The 15,242-nt window shown below is 43.1% G+C and overlaps 1 protein-coding gene across 6 annotated transcripts in view; it reads left to right on the plus strand.

Moving 5' to 3' along the window:
- Positions 1-1,926: 1,926 nt before the first annotated feature.
- Positions 1,927-15,242, plus strand: part of EIF4B (eukaryotic translation initiation factor 4B) — a 32,678-nt gene continuing 19,362 nt past the window's right edge. For 2 of the 6 annotated variants that reach the window (XM_064377122.1, XM_012450295.2), the window contains exons 1-4: positions 1,928-2,020; positions 11,441-11,578; positions 12,513-12,721; positions 13,715-13,831. In XM_064377122.1, the coding sequence (XP_064233192.1) occupies positions 2,008-2,020; positions 11,441-11,578; positions 12,513-12,721; positions 13,715-13,831 (477 nt within the window). In that variant the 5' untranslated portion in view covers positions 1,928-2,007. Of the gene's footprint in view, positions 2,021-11,440; positions 11,579-12,512; positions 12,722-13,180; positions 13,245-13,714; positions 13,832-15,242 lie in introns of those variants that run through there. The other 4 variants (XM_064377121.1, XM_012450294.2, XM_064377124.1 and 1 more) reach the window with 4 other exon arrangements.

The following is a 15,242-nucleotide window of genomic DNA, read 5'->3' on the forward strand; positions in this document are numbered from 1 at the left end:
TTCATCTTGTACCACTCTTTCCTTGCCCTCACCACATTGCAGCAATCCCATCTGCACATCCAGTCTTCTCCTAAACCTCTTCAGAAGACATTCCCAGGGCTGGCTGCTTGTAATTTAGATTTCCATCTGAATGTCACTTCCTCAGAGACCTTCTCTGATGCAATCTAAAGTTATACCCACTTTTTTTTTTTTTTTTTTTTTGAGACGAGTTTGGATCTTTTTGCCCAGGCTGGAGTGCAATCGATCTTGGCTCACTGCAACCTGCAACCTCCGCCACCCGGGTTCAAGCAATTCTCCTGCCTTAGCCTCCCGAGTAGCTGGGATTACAGGCATGCATCACCATGCCCGGCTAATTTTGTATTTTTAGTAGAAACGGGGTTTCTCCATGTTGGTCAGGCTGGTCTCCAACCCCCGACCTCAGGTGATCCACCAGCCTCGGCCTCCCAAAGTGCTGGGATTACAGGCATAAGCCACCTCGACCTGCACCCAATCACTTTTTATGACACCACTTTAATTACTCACAGAATGATCGTTGTTGGCAATATTTTATTTATTAGCTGCTTATTATCTATCCTTCCTCTACTAGAATATAACCTCTTTTGGGACAGTTCTATTTCGTGTTGTACCCACAATGTCTATGGCAGTGCCTGGTACATGGTGGGCAACACAAAATTTCATTGAATGAATGAAATGGAACATTAGCTAGGGGAAGCATGGATAGCCCTGGGCTCTGAAATCCTAAAGGCCTGAGTTTTACTAAACCTAGTCAGTAAACTGGAGCATTAAAGGAGGTAAAAGCCATGGCAATTTAAGTGTTCACCATTTGTTACCTTCTCATTCTGTCTAAACATGTCTCATCAAAACCATTCTTACAGATGTTCGATTTGTTTTGCCTTTACAAAAAGTAATTTGAAAACAAACTCGCGCAGTGGCTCCCGCCAGTAATCCCGGCACTGCGGGAGGCCACGGAGAGAGGTAATACTTGAGTCCAGGAGTTCGAGACCAGACTGGGCGACATAGGGAGATTCCCCACCCCGCCCCACTCCTTGTCCACACAAATACTTGATCCCAGCTACTCAAGAGGCTGAGGTGGAATGACTGCTTGAGCTCCGGAGGTTGAGGATGCGGTGAGCTGAGATCGCGCCACTGCACTCCAGTCTGGGCGACAAGGGGAGACCCCATCTCAAAAAATAAAAATAAATAAAAACAAACTCAGTAATTTCTGATGTAGCTTTTAAAAAGTAGACCGGGCGTGGTGGCTCACGCCTATAACCCCAGCACTTCGAGAGGGCGAGGCGGATGGATCGTCTGAGGTCAGGAGTTCGAGACCAGCCTGGCCAACATGGTGAAACTCCGTTTCTACTAAAAATACAAAAAACTAGCGGGTAATGGTGGCGGGAGCCTGTAATCCCAGCTGATCCGGAGGCTGAAGCAGGAGAATCTCTTGAACCCGAGAGGCGAGGGGTGCAGTGAGCCGAGGTCGCGCCATTGCACTCCAGCAGCCTGGGCAACAAAAGCGAAACTCCGTCTCAAAAAAAAAAAACCATTAAACTCAGAATCATCCCTTTCAGAACATCACTTATGGACACCCATCCAGGATCCACCAAGCCTCGGCTCAGTGCAGAGTAAGCGGAACCAGCAGCGAAGCCCCGCCCTTCCCGCCCCTCCTCCGGCAGGAAGTCTGTGCGTCAGGAGGCCGGCAGGGGCTGAGGCCGGCAGAGGCTTAGCCCGGGTCCCGCGTCCGCGTGTAGCTCTACGTAAAGCGTGCGGGGTTTCGCGACAGCCCAGGCCCCACCCCTTTGGTCACATGTCGCGCATGTCTTCCTGTCGGACACTGTGCCACCTCGCCGCGCAACTTTACGAACCTAGAGCATCGCCGCCCCGCCTCCCGTCTCCGTCCTCACCTCCCCGCCCCCTCCCAGCTTCGCGTCTCCTAGCCCGGCGCGCCCGCTAGAATCACGTGATTGCCTCATCCGGGTCCTTTGCGTTCTCTTTCCCTCTCCCAACATGGCGGCCTCAGGTGAGCGAGCAGCCGAGCGCGGCCAAGGACTGGGCTCTGAAACCCTCCTCCGAGCCTGATCCACTGATTTCCTGGAGTCTGGGAACTGCCGGCACCGGTTCCTTCCCGACTTGAGGGCTGCGGCAGGCTGGCGGCGTGGCCATGTTAGGTTGCTGCCTCGGGATGTTTGGGGGGGAGGGGAAGGTGTCCTTCCCCTCCCCCTCACACTCTTTTCACTCTGCGCGAGACTGGAATAGGCAGTAATGGTGGACTCAGGCTTGAATTGAAGGAGGAGGCGCAGAAAGGTGTGCGGGTGGTGCGAGACGTTTTCATAGACGTGAAGCACCGTGCTCGCGTGAAGGCGTGGAGGAAGGAAGGAGGCGGTTGCTGCGCGGACGAGTGCACATTAGACTACGTCTACGATGCGCGAGGCGTAGCGGACCGGAGTCGGGGGCAGGGGAAAAGGGGGGGCAGCAGTTAGAAAGCGAGCGCGAGTCGGTGGAGGGGCGGGGGAAGGCAGCGGAGCGCGTGCGCGGTAGGAGACACGAGGGTAGTGGAGACGGGCGCGCCTTCTATGCGTGCGCTAGAACCCAGATAGGAAGCTTTTACGCCCTTGTGTTGCGCTCTTATGTCCTTTTAGGTTGTGCTCTTCCCTTTCTAGGGTGTGGCCCCGTGCCTGTACTTTTCCGAGGGTATGTCTGTTAGGCTTGGAGGTTGGTGCTATTGGAGTTAGGTGGAGGTGGGGAACCCAGTGTGGTGCGCCCACGTGTTGGAGAAGCACGGGTCTGCACCTAGATTTCCTTATAGGTTTTTTTCTCTTACTCACTTGGACGCATTTTTACTCAGCGCAGCTATATGCCAAGATGAGATTTTCTTCTGGCGCTTCCATATTGGTTAAATTTGGATAGCTCCAGTGGTAGATTTCAGCCTTTTTGTTTTTGTTTTTTAGATAACTGTACAACTACCAGCAGGTACTTTTAAAATAATGTTTACTAGTGGCTGGAGTTGCTTACTTCTTTAGACATCTTTGGAAGGGAATATCAGTGCCATGCAAGTCTAGTTACATTTCTTATGGGCTTGTAAGAGCATTGATGACCTAACATCTTGTAGCATTGATTTTAGTTTAGGGAATATAGTTTGTTTTCTCTGGCATGACTTGGCATTCTTCAAAACATTATTTGAACCTATCTTTGGGTGCTCATTTCTTACCCAGTAATTCATTTTCTCTATTAAAAAGGAGATCAGGGTTATGGCTGGCTTTGGAAAACGTTGAGAAAATTGAGGTGCATTTGAACTTCTTTCATTGGTGTAACACTTGACCAAGCACTTTTGTGCATGTTGTCTCCTTTGATCTTGAGGTAATGTAGAGAGAGATGGTGGTGGTTCCCAGCTGAGGAACATTATTTAAGGCCGCACTACTCTCAGCTGGCAGAGCAAGGTCAAAACCTTTGAGACTTCTTAGCAACTTAGAAGTATCAAGGTGTCATCTTCAGTTTAGGACGCTGCTCGAAAGCATCTGAAGTTTACAAAAGTTCATATTTTTCTCCAGTGAGCTAGTAAAATCCTAAATATATTTTAAACTAACCATTGCATAAAGTATTTAGTTGGTCTGGATTTGCCACCTTAACAGTTTAGTATCGTAATTTAGTGAAGAAAATCTGTGTTTTCTTAACTTTTGTGGAACCTTTAGAGGCGGAAGACATGACAGCAATTCATGCCCTTCGTTTTGCCGAGTTGAGTGAAATTCAGACTAATTACAGGGATTTACTCAGTGACGTCCCATTCTCTTGTTCTTCCGTATTTACTCTACCCCCTTGAAAACCCGCAGGTTCTTTCTTTCTTAATTTTTTTTTTAGACAGTCTCGCTCTGTCGCCCAGTCTGGAGTGCAGTGGCTCGATCTCGGCTCACTGCAACTTCTACCTCCCAGTTCAGGGGGTTCTCGTGCCTCAGCCTCCTGACTAGATGGGATTACAGCCATCTGCTTTTTGTATTTGAAAACCCTCATCTGCTTTAATTCACTTTAGTAAATCTCTTTAGCTGGTACTGGTATCTGAGCACAAGTGACATCTTTCAGTCTGCTCTTGAGGAATCTGGGGTTTATTGGATTTGTTTCCCCTCTCCTCTTTTCCAATCACATTGGCTTTGTGAAGTAACCAGTATTCCCTGATATGGGAAGTGGATCTTGTGTATTCTCTGTGAAAATACATAAAACAACTTCATATACCTCTTTTACTGTTAAATGAGACCAAAAAATTCTTTACAGCAATACCAGTTTCCACTGTGACTCATTGACCTTCAGGAACTAAGGTAGGTGTCAAAACTGACTATAGAATGAGGATAGTTTGAATTCGTAGAAACTTGTTACCTTGAGTCAGTACACTTAATTCCTTGTTTTTGCTTCTTAAAAAGAATTCTTAAAGACTGGGTGCCGTGACTCACGCCTGTAATCCCAGGAGGCTGAGGCCAAGGCTGGCAGATTACCTGAGATCAGGAGTTCCGAGACCAGCCTGGCCAATGTGGTGGAACCCCGTCTCTACTAAAAATACAAAAATTAGCTGGGTGTGGTGGCGGGTGCCTGTAGTCTTAGCTACTTAGGAGGCTGAGGCAGGAGAATCACTTGAACCTGGGAGTTGGAGGTTGCAGTGAGCCAAGATCGCGCCACTGCACCCCAACCTAGGCGACAGAGCAAGACTCCATCTCAAAAAAGAGAAAATGTAATGGCCAGGTACGGTGGCTCATGCCTATAGTCCTAGCACTTTGAGAGGCCAAGATAGGCAGATCATGAGGTCAGGAGTTTGAGACCAGCCTGACCAACATTGTGAAGCCCCATTTCCAAAAAATACAAAAATCAGCTGGGCGTGTGGCGCGCACCTGTAATCCCAGCAACTCAGGAGGCTGAGGCAGGAGAATTGCTCGAACCTGAGAGGTGGAAGTTACAGTGAGCCGAGATTGCACGATTGCACTCCAGCCTGGGCACAGAGCAAGACTACGTCTCAAAAAAAAAATCTTTAAAATTGGAAATAACATATATATGCACATGCATAGGCCTTTCATTTGAGTAACGCTTCAAAATGCCATCGTGTGACATCTCATTTGATGTTTTTTGTTCTGTTTTGTTGTTTGAGACCAAGTTTTGCTCTTGTTGCCTAGGCTGGAATGCAAAGGTGTGATCTCGGCTCACCACAACCTTCACCTCCTGGGTTCAAACGATTCTCCTGCCTTAGCTTCCCCAGTAGCTGGGATTGCAGGCATGCGCCACCATGCCCAGCTAATTTTGTATTTTTTGTAGAGACAGGGTTTCCTCCATGTTGGTCAGGCTGGTCTCGAACTCCTGACCTCAGGTGATCCGCCCACCTCAGACTCCCAAAGTACTGGGATTACAGGCGTGAGTCACTGCACCCAGCCTTCATTTGATTATTTTTATGGAGAGAAGATGTTCTGCAATGATCGTTTTCATACGCTGCTGACTCTCACAGTTAAGAAATGGTTTTAAGGGTTGCCTATATTGTTCACAGATTACCTAGTTTCAAATTTTATCCTCTATCTTGTATATGTTACTCTGGGAGTAAGATACCCAAAAGGCCAAAACTAAAACTCTATAAATACGGCCAGGCGCAGTGGTTCATACTTGCAATCCCGGCACTTTGGGAGGTCAAGATGGGCGGGTCACCTTAGGTTAGGAGTTCGAGACCAGCCTAACCAACGTGGAGAAACCCCATTTCTACTAAAAATACAAAAAAATTAGCCGGGTGTGGTGACGCATGCCTGTAATCTTAGGTATTCAGGAGGCTGAGGCAGGAGAATCACTTGAACCTGGGAGGTGGAGGTTGTGGTGAGTTGAGATCGTGCCATTGCACTCTAGCCTGGGCAACAAGAGTGAAACTCCGTCTCAAAAAGAAAAAAAGAAAGTTTAAATACAAATACAGAATAGTGTCAATTAAGATAAAGTAGTGTTTCTAAGTAATGTCATTGAAAAAAGAGGTATGTTTTCATCTCAAAACATTCTGGAATTCTCTTTTCATGATGATAGTGGAAAGAATTGACTTGAGTACAGTATTTTGTTTTAAGTGCTTTATTTGTCATTAGGTTTGCATTCTGTACATTTATAAGGACCACACTGAAGTCAGTTTCTTAGATTTATAATAGATATTGCTATGGTGCTATTGGTGGGAAAGTACCCAAATCAAGAAGTTTAACTTGAATTTGTGTAGCTCCTGTCTCCTGTTTTGTGTAATGGTTAGCATGGTGTGCGATGGGCACTTATTTTGTTTGATTATGTAAATGATCAAATTGAGTATCCCTGGAAGGATAAGGAAAAGGTAGTATGGCATCTATCTTCTTGTGTCAAAAGGAAGTAATTGGGCACAGAGAAGCCATCTAACTGAACACAGGGGTCAAGATGGTGGAGCTTATGAGTTCTAACTTAGTCTTTATCTCTACTATGCTAAACTTACACAGACAGTCCCCAGCTAAATAAAAGGGTGCTTTGCATTGGGATCTTTTCGACTTTACAATGGGTTTATCCAGATGGTAAATGCATTTTTTTTTACTTAAGATGGGTTTATCCTGACAATCTCATCATAAGTCAAGAAGCATCTATATAGTGTAGTAAAGGTGAAGCTGAAAGATGTTGATATTACATTACATGAAATGTCTTTTCATGGCTGGGCTCTAAACACTAATTAGTTTAATTCTAGGCACTCTATTATTTGGGTGGGTTGATTGCATTTATACAGTATTGTTGGTTTAGGGAATCATTTGTTAATCATTAATTCATTATTTAAAGTGGCTTTTTGTTTTTTGTTTTTTTGAGACAGAGTCTCACTCTGTAGCCCAGGTTGGAGTGCAGTGGCACGTTCTCGGCTATTGCAGTCTCCCCATCCTGGGTTCAAGCGATGCTTGTAGAGACAGGGTTTCACCATGTTGGCCAGGCTGGTCTCGAACTCCCAACCTCAGATGATCCTCCCACCTTGGCCTCTCAAAGTGCTGGGATTATAGGCATGAGCCACCTCACTGGGGGTAAAATAGCTTTTAATTATGGAGAATTTGGCAGAACTCAATCTTTTTTTTTTTTTTTTTTCTTCTTTTTGAGATGGAATTTCACTCTTGTTGCCCAGGCTGGAGTGCAATGGCACAATCTCAGGTCACCGCAACCTATGCCTCTTAGGTTCAAGCTATTCTCCTGCCTCAGCTTCTCGAGTAGCTGGGATTACAGACATGCGCCACCACACCCGGCTAATTTTTTGTATTTTTAGTAGAGACAGGGTTTCTCTATATTGGTTAGGCTGATCTTGAACTTCTGACCTCAGGTGATGCGCCTGCCGTGACCTCCCAAAGTGTTGGGATTACAGGCTTGAGCCACCTTGCCCAACTAGAACTTTTAATTACAGCTTTATTTAATGTAACTCGTATACCATGAAATTTACCCTTTTAAAGTGTACAGTTTGGACCATGTCCAGTGGCTCATGCCTATAATCCCAGCACATTGGGACACCAAGACAGGAGGATCACCTGAGCCCAGGAGTTCAAGACCAGCCTAAGCAACATGGCGAGACCACGTCTCTACAAAAAAAATTTTAAAAATTATCCAGGGGTGGTGGCGTGCACCTGTGGTCCCAGCTACTTGGGAGGCTGTGGTGGGAGTATTGCTTAACCCTGGAGGTCAAGGCTGCAGTGAGCCATGATCTCATTACTGCACTCCAGCCTGGGTGACAGCAAGACCCTATAGGATTTGGTGGGGTTTGGTATATTCAGAGATGTTCAACCATCATCATTATCTAATTTCAGAACCTTTTCATCCCCCAAAGAAAAGTCTTTTATATAGGACAAACATTTCATTTATCTTTTTATTTATTGAAGTGAAAACATCACTTAGAACATGGTTCTCAACTGAGGGACAGTCTTTTTTTTTTTTTTTTTTTTTGAGATGGAGTCTTGCTCTGTCACCAGGCTGAAGTGCAGTGGTGCAGTCTCTGCTCATTGCAACCTCCATCTCCCGGGTTCAAGTGATTCTTCCATCGGCCTCCCCAGTAGCTGGGACTACAGGCACGCACCACCACGCCCAGCCAATTTTTTGTATTTTTAGTAGAGACGGGGTTTCACCATGTTGGCCAGGATGGTCTCGAGCTCTTGATCTCATGATCCACCCGCCTCCCAAAGTGCTGGGATTCCAGGCATGAGCCATCTCTCCTGGCCCCTGAGGGAAAATCTTTTCATCCTAAACCCCCAACCCACCCAGAGCATTTGGCAGTGTCCAGAGACACTTTTGGTTGTTACAGTGGGATGGGGGTCGGGAGTTGCTATTGGGATCTAATGAGGAGAGTGAGAGATACTGCTAAAGATCCCCCCATGACAAGATATTACCTAAGCTTAAATGTCAGTAGTGCTAAATAGAGAAACTCTGAGTTAAGAAATAGGCTGGATATCTATTATAACAAATCCTGTTTATTTATTAACAAAACCACAAATGTGTTGTCTCTTGTTTAAGGACTTCTGAACTTACCGATATTTCTGTTTTTAAGATCTTTTATTAAACCTTTGTGGGTATATAAAGAGCTGGAGGTATGTTTTCCCCACCGTAGTCCATGTATAAATAGTTGGGACATGTTTTGTTTTGTGAGGTGATTGATTTATTAACTTTTTAACCAGTTCACATAAGATTTAGAGAAAATTAAAGAATTAGACCAGTTCATTATTGAATTGCAAAGGATTGATAAACCTAGAGCATTAAACAGTGCTTTACTTATAAAGCAGAGGGAACACTGTTGAAATCTAAACATGTAATCGGCCTAGGTATTGGGGGAGCAAAGGGCATGGAGAATTTAGATAACTTCTTTTCTCAGTTACTGGAATGAAATCTAGTGGAACAAACACAGGCACCCACTTTAGGTTTATTGATTTTTGCTTTTCAAGGGCTAATTCCTTTAAACCTGCTGCTTATATTGTGACTGAGGCAGTGCTGCTGCTAGAGTTAAAGAAGTTAAACATCTTGTAAAGGAATTTTAGCCTGTTTTTTTAAGACTCATCCAACAGTAATTTCTTAACCAGAGGGCTTGGGAGTGGGTGGCAATCAGAGGAGGGGGAGATGTATGATTTGAAAAGACATTCTAAGATTTAACAATGTTTTAATATTTTTTAGTCATGCTATTTAATTTGTTTGGAAATTTCAAATAACATTAAAGAAGAGACTTGTTTGTCCAAGGAGTCAAGGGGTAAGAGTTGAGAAGCTGATGTACAAAGTTGATTTAAGCCAAATCAGACTAAAGGGCAGATTAATTCCAGATTCTGCTGTTTGGGTATAAGATACATACATAAAACAAGTAGGAAAGGGATATCTTATTCAGGTTCTTCTGTTCTTATGTTGAACTTGACCTCATTGTTTGTACTGACCACCAGTTCTACTTTTATCCTCCCAGTGGAAGGACAGGTTAATAATTGGGTATTAGCTGATGATACTAGATTAAGCCCCATGAGGTTAAGGATCTCTAGCTAGCATCATACAAATTCCAGACACTATTTTTGAATTAAAGGATATGAAAAAGTCTAAAAGTCCATGCACTATAAGCGGTTTACCTCATGTCTTAATCATGTTAGCTTATTAAAACCTCCCATAGATCTTTGCATATGAGGCTGGGCATGGTGGCTCATGCCTGTAACGCCAACACCTTGGGAGGCCGAGGTGGGCGAATGATTTGAGGTCAGGAATTCAAGACCAGCCTGGCCAACATGGTGAAACCCCATCTCTACTAAAAATATAAAAATTAGCCAGGTGTGATGGCGCATGACTGTAATCCCAGCTACTTGGGAGACTGAGGCAGGAGAATCACTTCAACCTGGGAGGCAGGGGTGTCAGTGAGCCAAGATCATGCCATTGCACTCCAGCCTGGGCAACAGAGTGAGACTCCGTCTCAAAAAAAAAAAAAAAAAATTTTGCATATGAGCTGCAGCAGTATAAGTGCTATGAGACCCAACATCTCCATAACTGTATTCTTTGAAAGCTATAGAATAATGCCAGGTGCAGTGGCTCACATCTATAATCCCAGCACTTGTGGACATCTAGGGTATATGAGTCTTACCATTTGAACACTTTCAAGTAACTACATTTTACCATGGTTTTGATAACCTGCCATGGAACTAATAATAAGCTGCTGAGAGGCAGGGATCCCTTGGTATATAGAAAGAGCCCTGGACTTTATATGAAAAAAACTTGGGTTTTATCTCCGGCTTAGCCAGCTAATGTCTCTGTAACTTTACAAACATCTAATGTTTCACTTAACCTCTCTAAAACTTAGTTTCCTTCTCTGTAAATTGATAGTTGTGGCCATGTACCGTGTCTCAGCCCAGCATTTTGGGAGGCTGAGGCAGAAGGATCACTTGAGCCTAGGAGACCAGCCTGGGCAACATAGGGAATACAAAAAAATTTTTAAAAATTAGCTGAGCATAGTGGTGTACACCTGTGGTCCCAGCTACTCAGGAGGCTGAGGTGGGAGGATCACATGAGCCTGGGAGGGTTGAGGCTGCAGATAGCCATGGCCACACGACTACACTACAGCCTGAACAGCAGAGCAAGACCGTGTCTCCAAAAAAAAATAAAAAATAAAAAAAAAAAACCAGGAGCCAGGTATGGCAGCTCACACCTGTAATCCCAGCACTTTGGGAGGCCAAGGCAGGCAGATCATCTGAGGTCAGGAGTTCAAGACCAGTCTGGCCGACATGGTGAAAACCGGTCTCTACTAAAACAAAAAAATAAACCAGGGGTGGCGGCAGGTACCTGTGATCCCAGGTACTTGGGAGGCTAAGGCAGAAGAATTGCTTGAACCCACGAGGCAGAGGTGGCAGTGAGCTGAGATCGTGCCACTGCACTCCAGCCTGGGCGACAAGAGCAAGATTCCATCTCAAAAAAAAAAAAAAGAGGATAGTTATGATTTCTTCCTCAGGTGGTTTTTTTTTTTTTTTTTAACAAGTGTCAATCCTCAAAAGTGCTGTACAGAATGTGTTATGTGAGATGGATTTTTATTGATCTTTTTTATCCAAGGAGCAGGGAAAGTAGTAACTGAATAGAAGTAGTTACAAAATTAAAAGATCTTAAATGATGAGTGAATATAAAAGAAGATAAAAGGTTGCCCCCACACGCCAGTCATACTCTCTAGCGGGTATCTCAAACACCTGGACCCTTTTCCATACGTAAATGTGTGTTTATGCATATAAGTATTCTACAACTTTTACATTACTTATTGCTTGCTTTTTCTTTTTGTGCCACTATACTGTGCTTTCTCCTTATTTATGTCTGCATAGTACCCCTTCATAGAAATGCCATAATTTAGTTATTTGGGGGGTGTCTATGTTGCTTTTTTTCTCAGTATGTTTTACAACATTGTATTGTATAACTCTGTAAATACCTGAGTATTGGTGAAAAATCTTTCTCTTGCCTTTTAAAACAGCAAAAAAGAAGAATAAGAAGGGGAAGACTATCTCCCTTACAGACTTTCTGGCTGAGGATGGGGGGACTGGTGGAGGAAGCACCTATGTTTCCAAACCAGTCAGCTGGGCTGATGAAACGGATGACCTGGAAGGAGATGGTAATTTTTCTTTTGTCATCATGTTTGGAATGTTTATTATTTTCTACACAAAACCTGTTTCATAATAATTCACACCATTTGTAATCTGAAAAGAACTTACTCATTTTGTAGCAGCTGAAATCTTACATATTTTCTAGAATCTAAGGTTTAATCAGAGGTTTGGGCTATCAGACTTTGCAGTGAAGACTGAAGTGGTCATTTAAGAGAGCTTTGCTAGTTCTTGTTCTTGAATTAACAGATTTCTTCAGTTACTATTCTTTTTGGCCTCATTTTCTTCATTTTGAAAGTAGGAACTAGATTATCTTTTAAAATTTCTAGGTCTAAAATTCTGTGGGGTCATAAAGTGATGTTTCAGGCCAGGCATTGTGGCTCACGCCTGTAATCCCAGCACTTTGGGAGGCCAAGGTGGGTGGATCACGAGGTCAGGAGATGGAGACCATCCTGGCTAACATGGTGAAATTCTGTCTCTACTAAAAATACAAAAAATTAGCTGGGTGTGGTGGCATGTACCTGTAATCCAGCTGTTTGGGAGGCTGAGGCAGGAGAATCACTTGAACCCAGTAGGCAGAGGTTGCAGTGAGCCGAGATCTCACCACTGCACTCCGGTCTGGGCGACAGAGCAAAACTCTGTCTCAAAAAGAAAAAAAAAGATAAGATAGGATATAATGAATATAAAGTACCTGGCACACAGTAATATTCCATAAAGAGTTGTATTTATGGAATAATACTTCTTTGCTACATAAGGATTAAAGTGTCATAATTCATCTCAGAAGCATCTTTTTTAAAATGCCCTTATTACTGAACCCTCACTTTTTTTTTTGTCTGTTTCCCAATATAGCATGTTTAATACTTGGCAGTTAACATGGCTCCTCTTGTTCTATGACAGCAATAGAGAAGTTTCTTCTAATTTCTTACATTCATTCCTCTATCGTAGTTTCAACAACTTGGCACAGTAATGATGACGATGTGTATAGGGCGCCTCCAATTGACCGTTCCATCCTTCCCACTGCTCCACGGGCTGCTCGGGAACCCAATATCGACCGGAGCCGTCTTCCCAAATCGCCACCCTACACTGCTTTTCTAGGGAACCTACCCTATGATGTGACAGAAGAGTCAATTAAGGAATTCTTCAGAGGATTAAATGTAAGTATAAAGTTGTAATAATTAACTAGATATTGAGGATATTGTCTGAAAAAGACTAGTTGTGGAATGGGCAGTTCCTCTTCATCGAAAAAACAATTAGAAATATAATTTAAGGCTGGGCTCAGTGGCTCATGCCTGTAATCCAGCACTTTGGGAGGCCGAGGCGGGTTGATGATTTGAAGTCGGGAGTTTGAGCCCAGCCTGGCTAATATGGTGAAACCCCATCTCTACTGAAAATACAAAAGTCAGCTGGGTGTTGTGGTACATGCCTGTAATTCCAGCTCTTTAGGAGGCTGAGGTAGGAGAATCACTTAAACCTGGGAGACTGAGGTTGTAGTGAGGTGAGATTGTGCCTCTAGCCTGGGTGACAGAATGAAACTGTTTCCAAAAATGAAAAAGGAAATATAATTTAGGATTTCTTTTCTTTTCTTTTCTTTTTTTTTTTTAGATGGAGTTTCACTCTAGTTGCCCAGGCTAGAGTGCAATGGTGCAATCTCGGCCCACTGCAACCTCTGTCTTCCAGGTTCAAGCAATTCTTCCTCAACCTCCTGAGTAGCTGGGGTTATAGGCATGTGCCACCATGTCTGGCTAAGTTTTTGTATTTAGTAGAGACAAGGTTTCACCATGTTGGTCAGGCTGGTCTCGAACTCCTTACCTCAGATGATTCACCCTCTTCAGCCACCCAGAATGCTGGGATTACAAGCATGGGCCACCACATCCAGCCTGAATTTATCTTTTTTTTTTTTTTTTTTTTTTTAAAGAGATGGAGTTTCACTTAAGGGTTAAATTCATATCATTCAAAATATAAAAGATATAGTAGGGCATTTAGTAAAGTCTCTACCATACCTCTGCATCAGTTTTCCTCCTGAGACAACTATGTTCTTGTGTATTCAGAGAAATTCACGCACATACCGTAATGCTTTTTAATCCCCTCAAAAAATGGCAAATGAAGAAGAATGTCGGAAACTTTGTTGTTGTTTCTTATTCCTTCAGATCAGTGCAGTGCGTTTACCACGTGAACCCAGCAATCCAGAGAGGTTGAAAGGTTTTGGTTATGCTGAATTTGAGGACCTGGATTCCCTGCTTAGTGCCCTGAGTCTCAATGAAGAGGTAAAGAAAACAAGAGTGGGCATATGAGGGGTGTGAGTTCACAAATCTTATGTTTATTGATCCAACTGATTTTTTTTTTAGGTTGAGTGAGTGGCTCACTTCAAAGATTCCCATATCTACAAATAAAGGCCTGCATTATTTAACAGTATATCACTTAACATTCAACGTCTAGCAAGTCACACTTTCAGCAAATTCAGTAGGTCCCAGTAATTTAAAGAGGTGCTCAGGTGGAAAATTGTGGGAGAAACCCACCACACACCAGGTCTCTAAGTCTCACATTGGTTTGCTCAGTGTTGCCTCAACAGTTATGGCTTTGCTTTTTCACAGTCATCTGACCTGATAAAGGCAAACAGAAAAATCAAAATTTGTTTAGTATTGAAAGGCATGTCTCATTTTCATGAAGTGTTGTAACGGTATTTTTGTTCATGTAAGAGGATTTGGAAACATTTCCTACAAAGCAGTATTTTACAGGAGAGCGACAATAAACATCTAGTCCTTCTGCTTGTTAACACTGCCCACAAATGTTTTCCCGTCCCAGGACTTGAGAGGCTTATATCTGGGAAGAGAAAACACTTCCTCCTTTAATTCTGAAAACCCCTTATTGCTTATTGATAAGGCAATTTCTAGTGCCATTTGTGCCGTAATTCTGTAGTCCAAATTTGCCATGTGCCATGATTAAAATGAACACCTCTTAGAAATAGTTTTCTGCCTCATAATTGAGTATCATGACAGTCTATAGTCAGTGTGAAATAGAGACTAAAAATTAATGTACTTAGTTAAATTTAAATGCATATGAAGGTCTAATCTTGTTCCAGAGTTACTCTTATTGGATTATTTTTAGATTTTATTAACATTACTGGTCTTTACTCAGTCTGATTAAGAAAAAGAATACCGTGCAATTGTTACTATTTGATGTTTACTAGATTAACTATTACTTAATATATTGTTGTGGTTCATATTTAGGAGTTATTTTTACTAGAGATTTCATTATGGTGGTGTTTAATATAGTTTTGGGTATTTTTAACTAAAAATCATTGTTATCCTTCTTCAACTGTAGATTCTACTATGAAATGAGGAAAAATCAGCGATAGAATTAATAGGGTTCAAAGTGTATGAACAATGATGTGGGAAAGGGCAGTCAGAGGATAGCTCTGGAAGAACTTATTTATCCAAAGGTAATATTGAGTGAAAGAACCTAAGATTGTAGACAAAGCATGCTTTATGCAATTTTGCTAGAATATAGTATTAGTAGGGGCTCTATAAATGTGTTGGGTGTTTTTGTTTTTAAGAGACAGGGTCTTGCTATATTGCCCAGGCTAGACTTGAACTCAGGCTCAAGTGATCTTCCTGCCTCAGTCTCCCAGATAGCTGAGACTGCAGGTACATGCCACTGCATCTGGCTTCTATAAAT

Source organism: Aotus nancymaae, unplaced genomic scaffold (genome assembly GCF_030222135.1).
Source record: "Aotus nancymaae isolate 86718 unplaced genomic scaffold, 86718_ANA_hifiasm-v0.15.2.pri h1tg000016l, whole genome shotgun sequence".
Classification (NCBI taxonomy): domain Eukaryota; kingdom Metazoa; phylum Chordata; class Mammalia; order Primates; family Aotidae; genus Aotus; species Aotus nancymaae.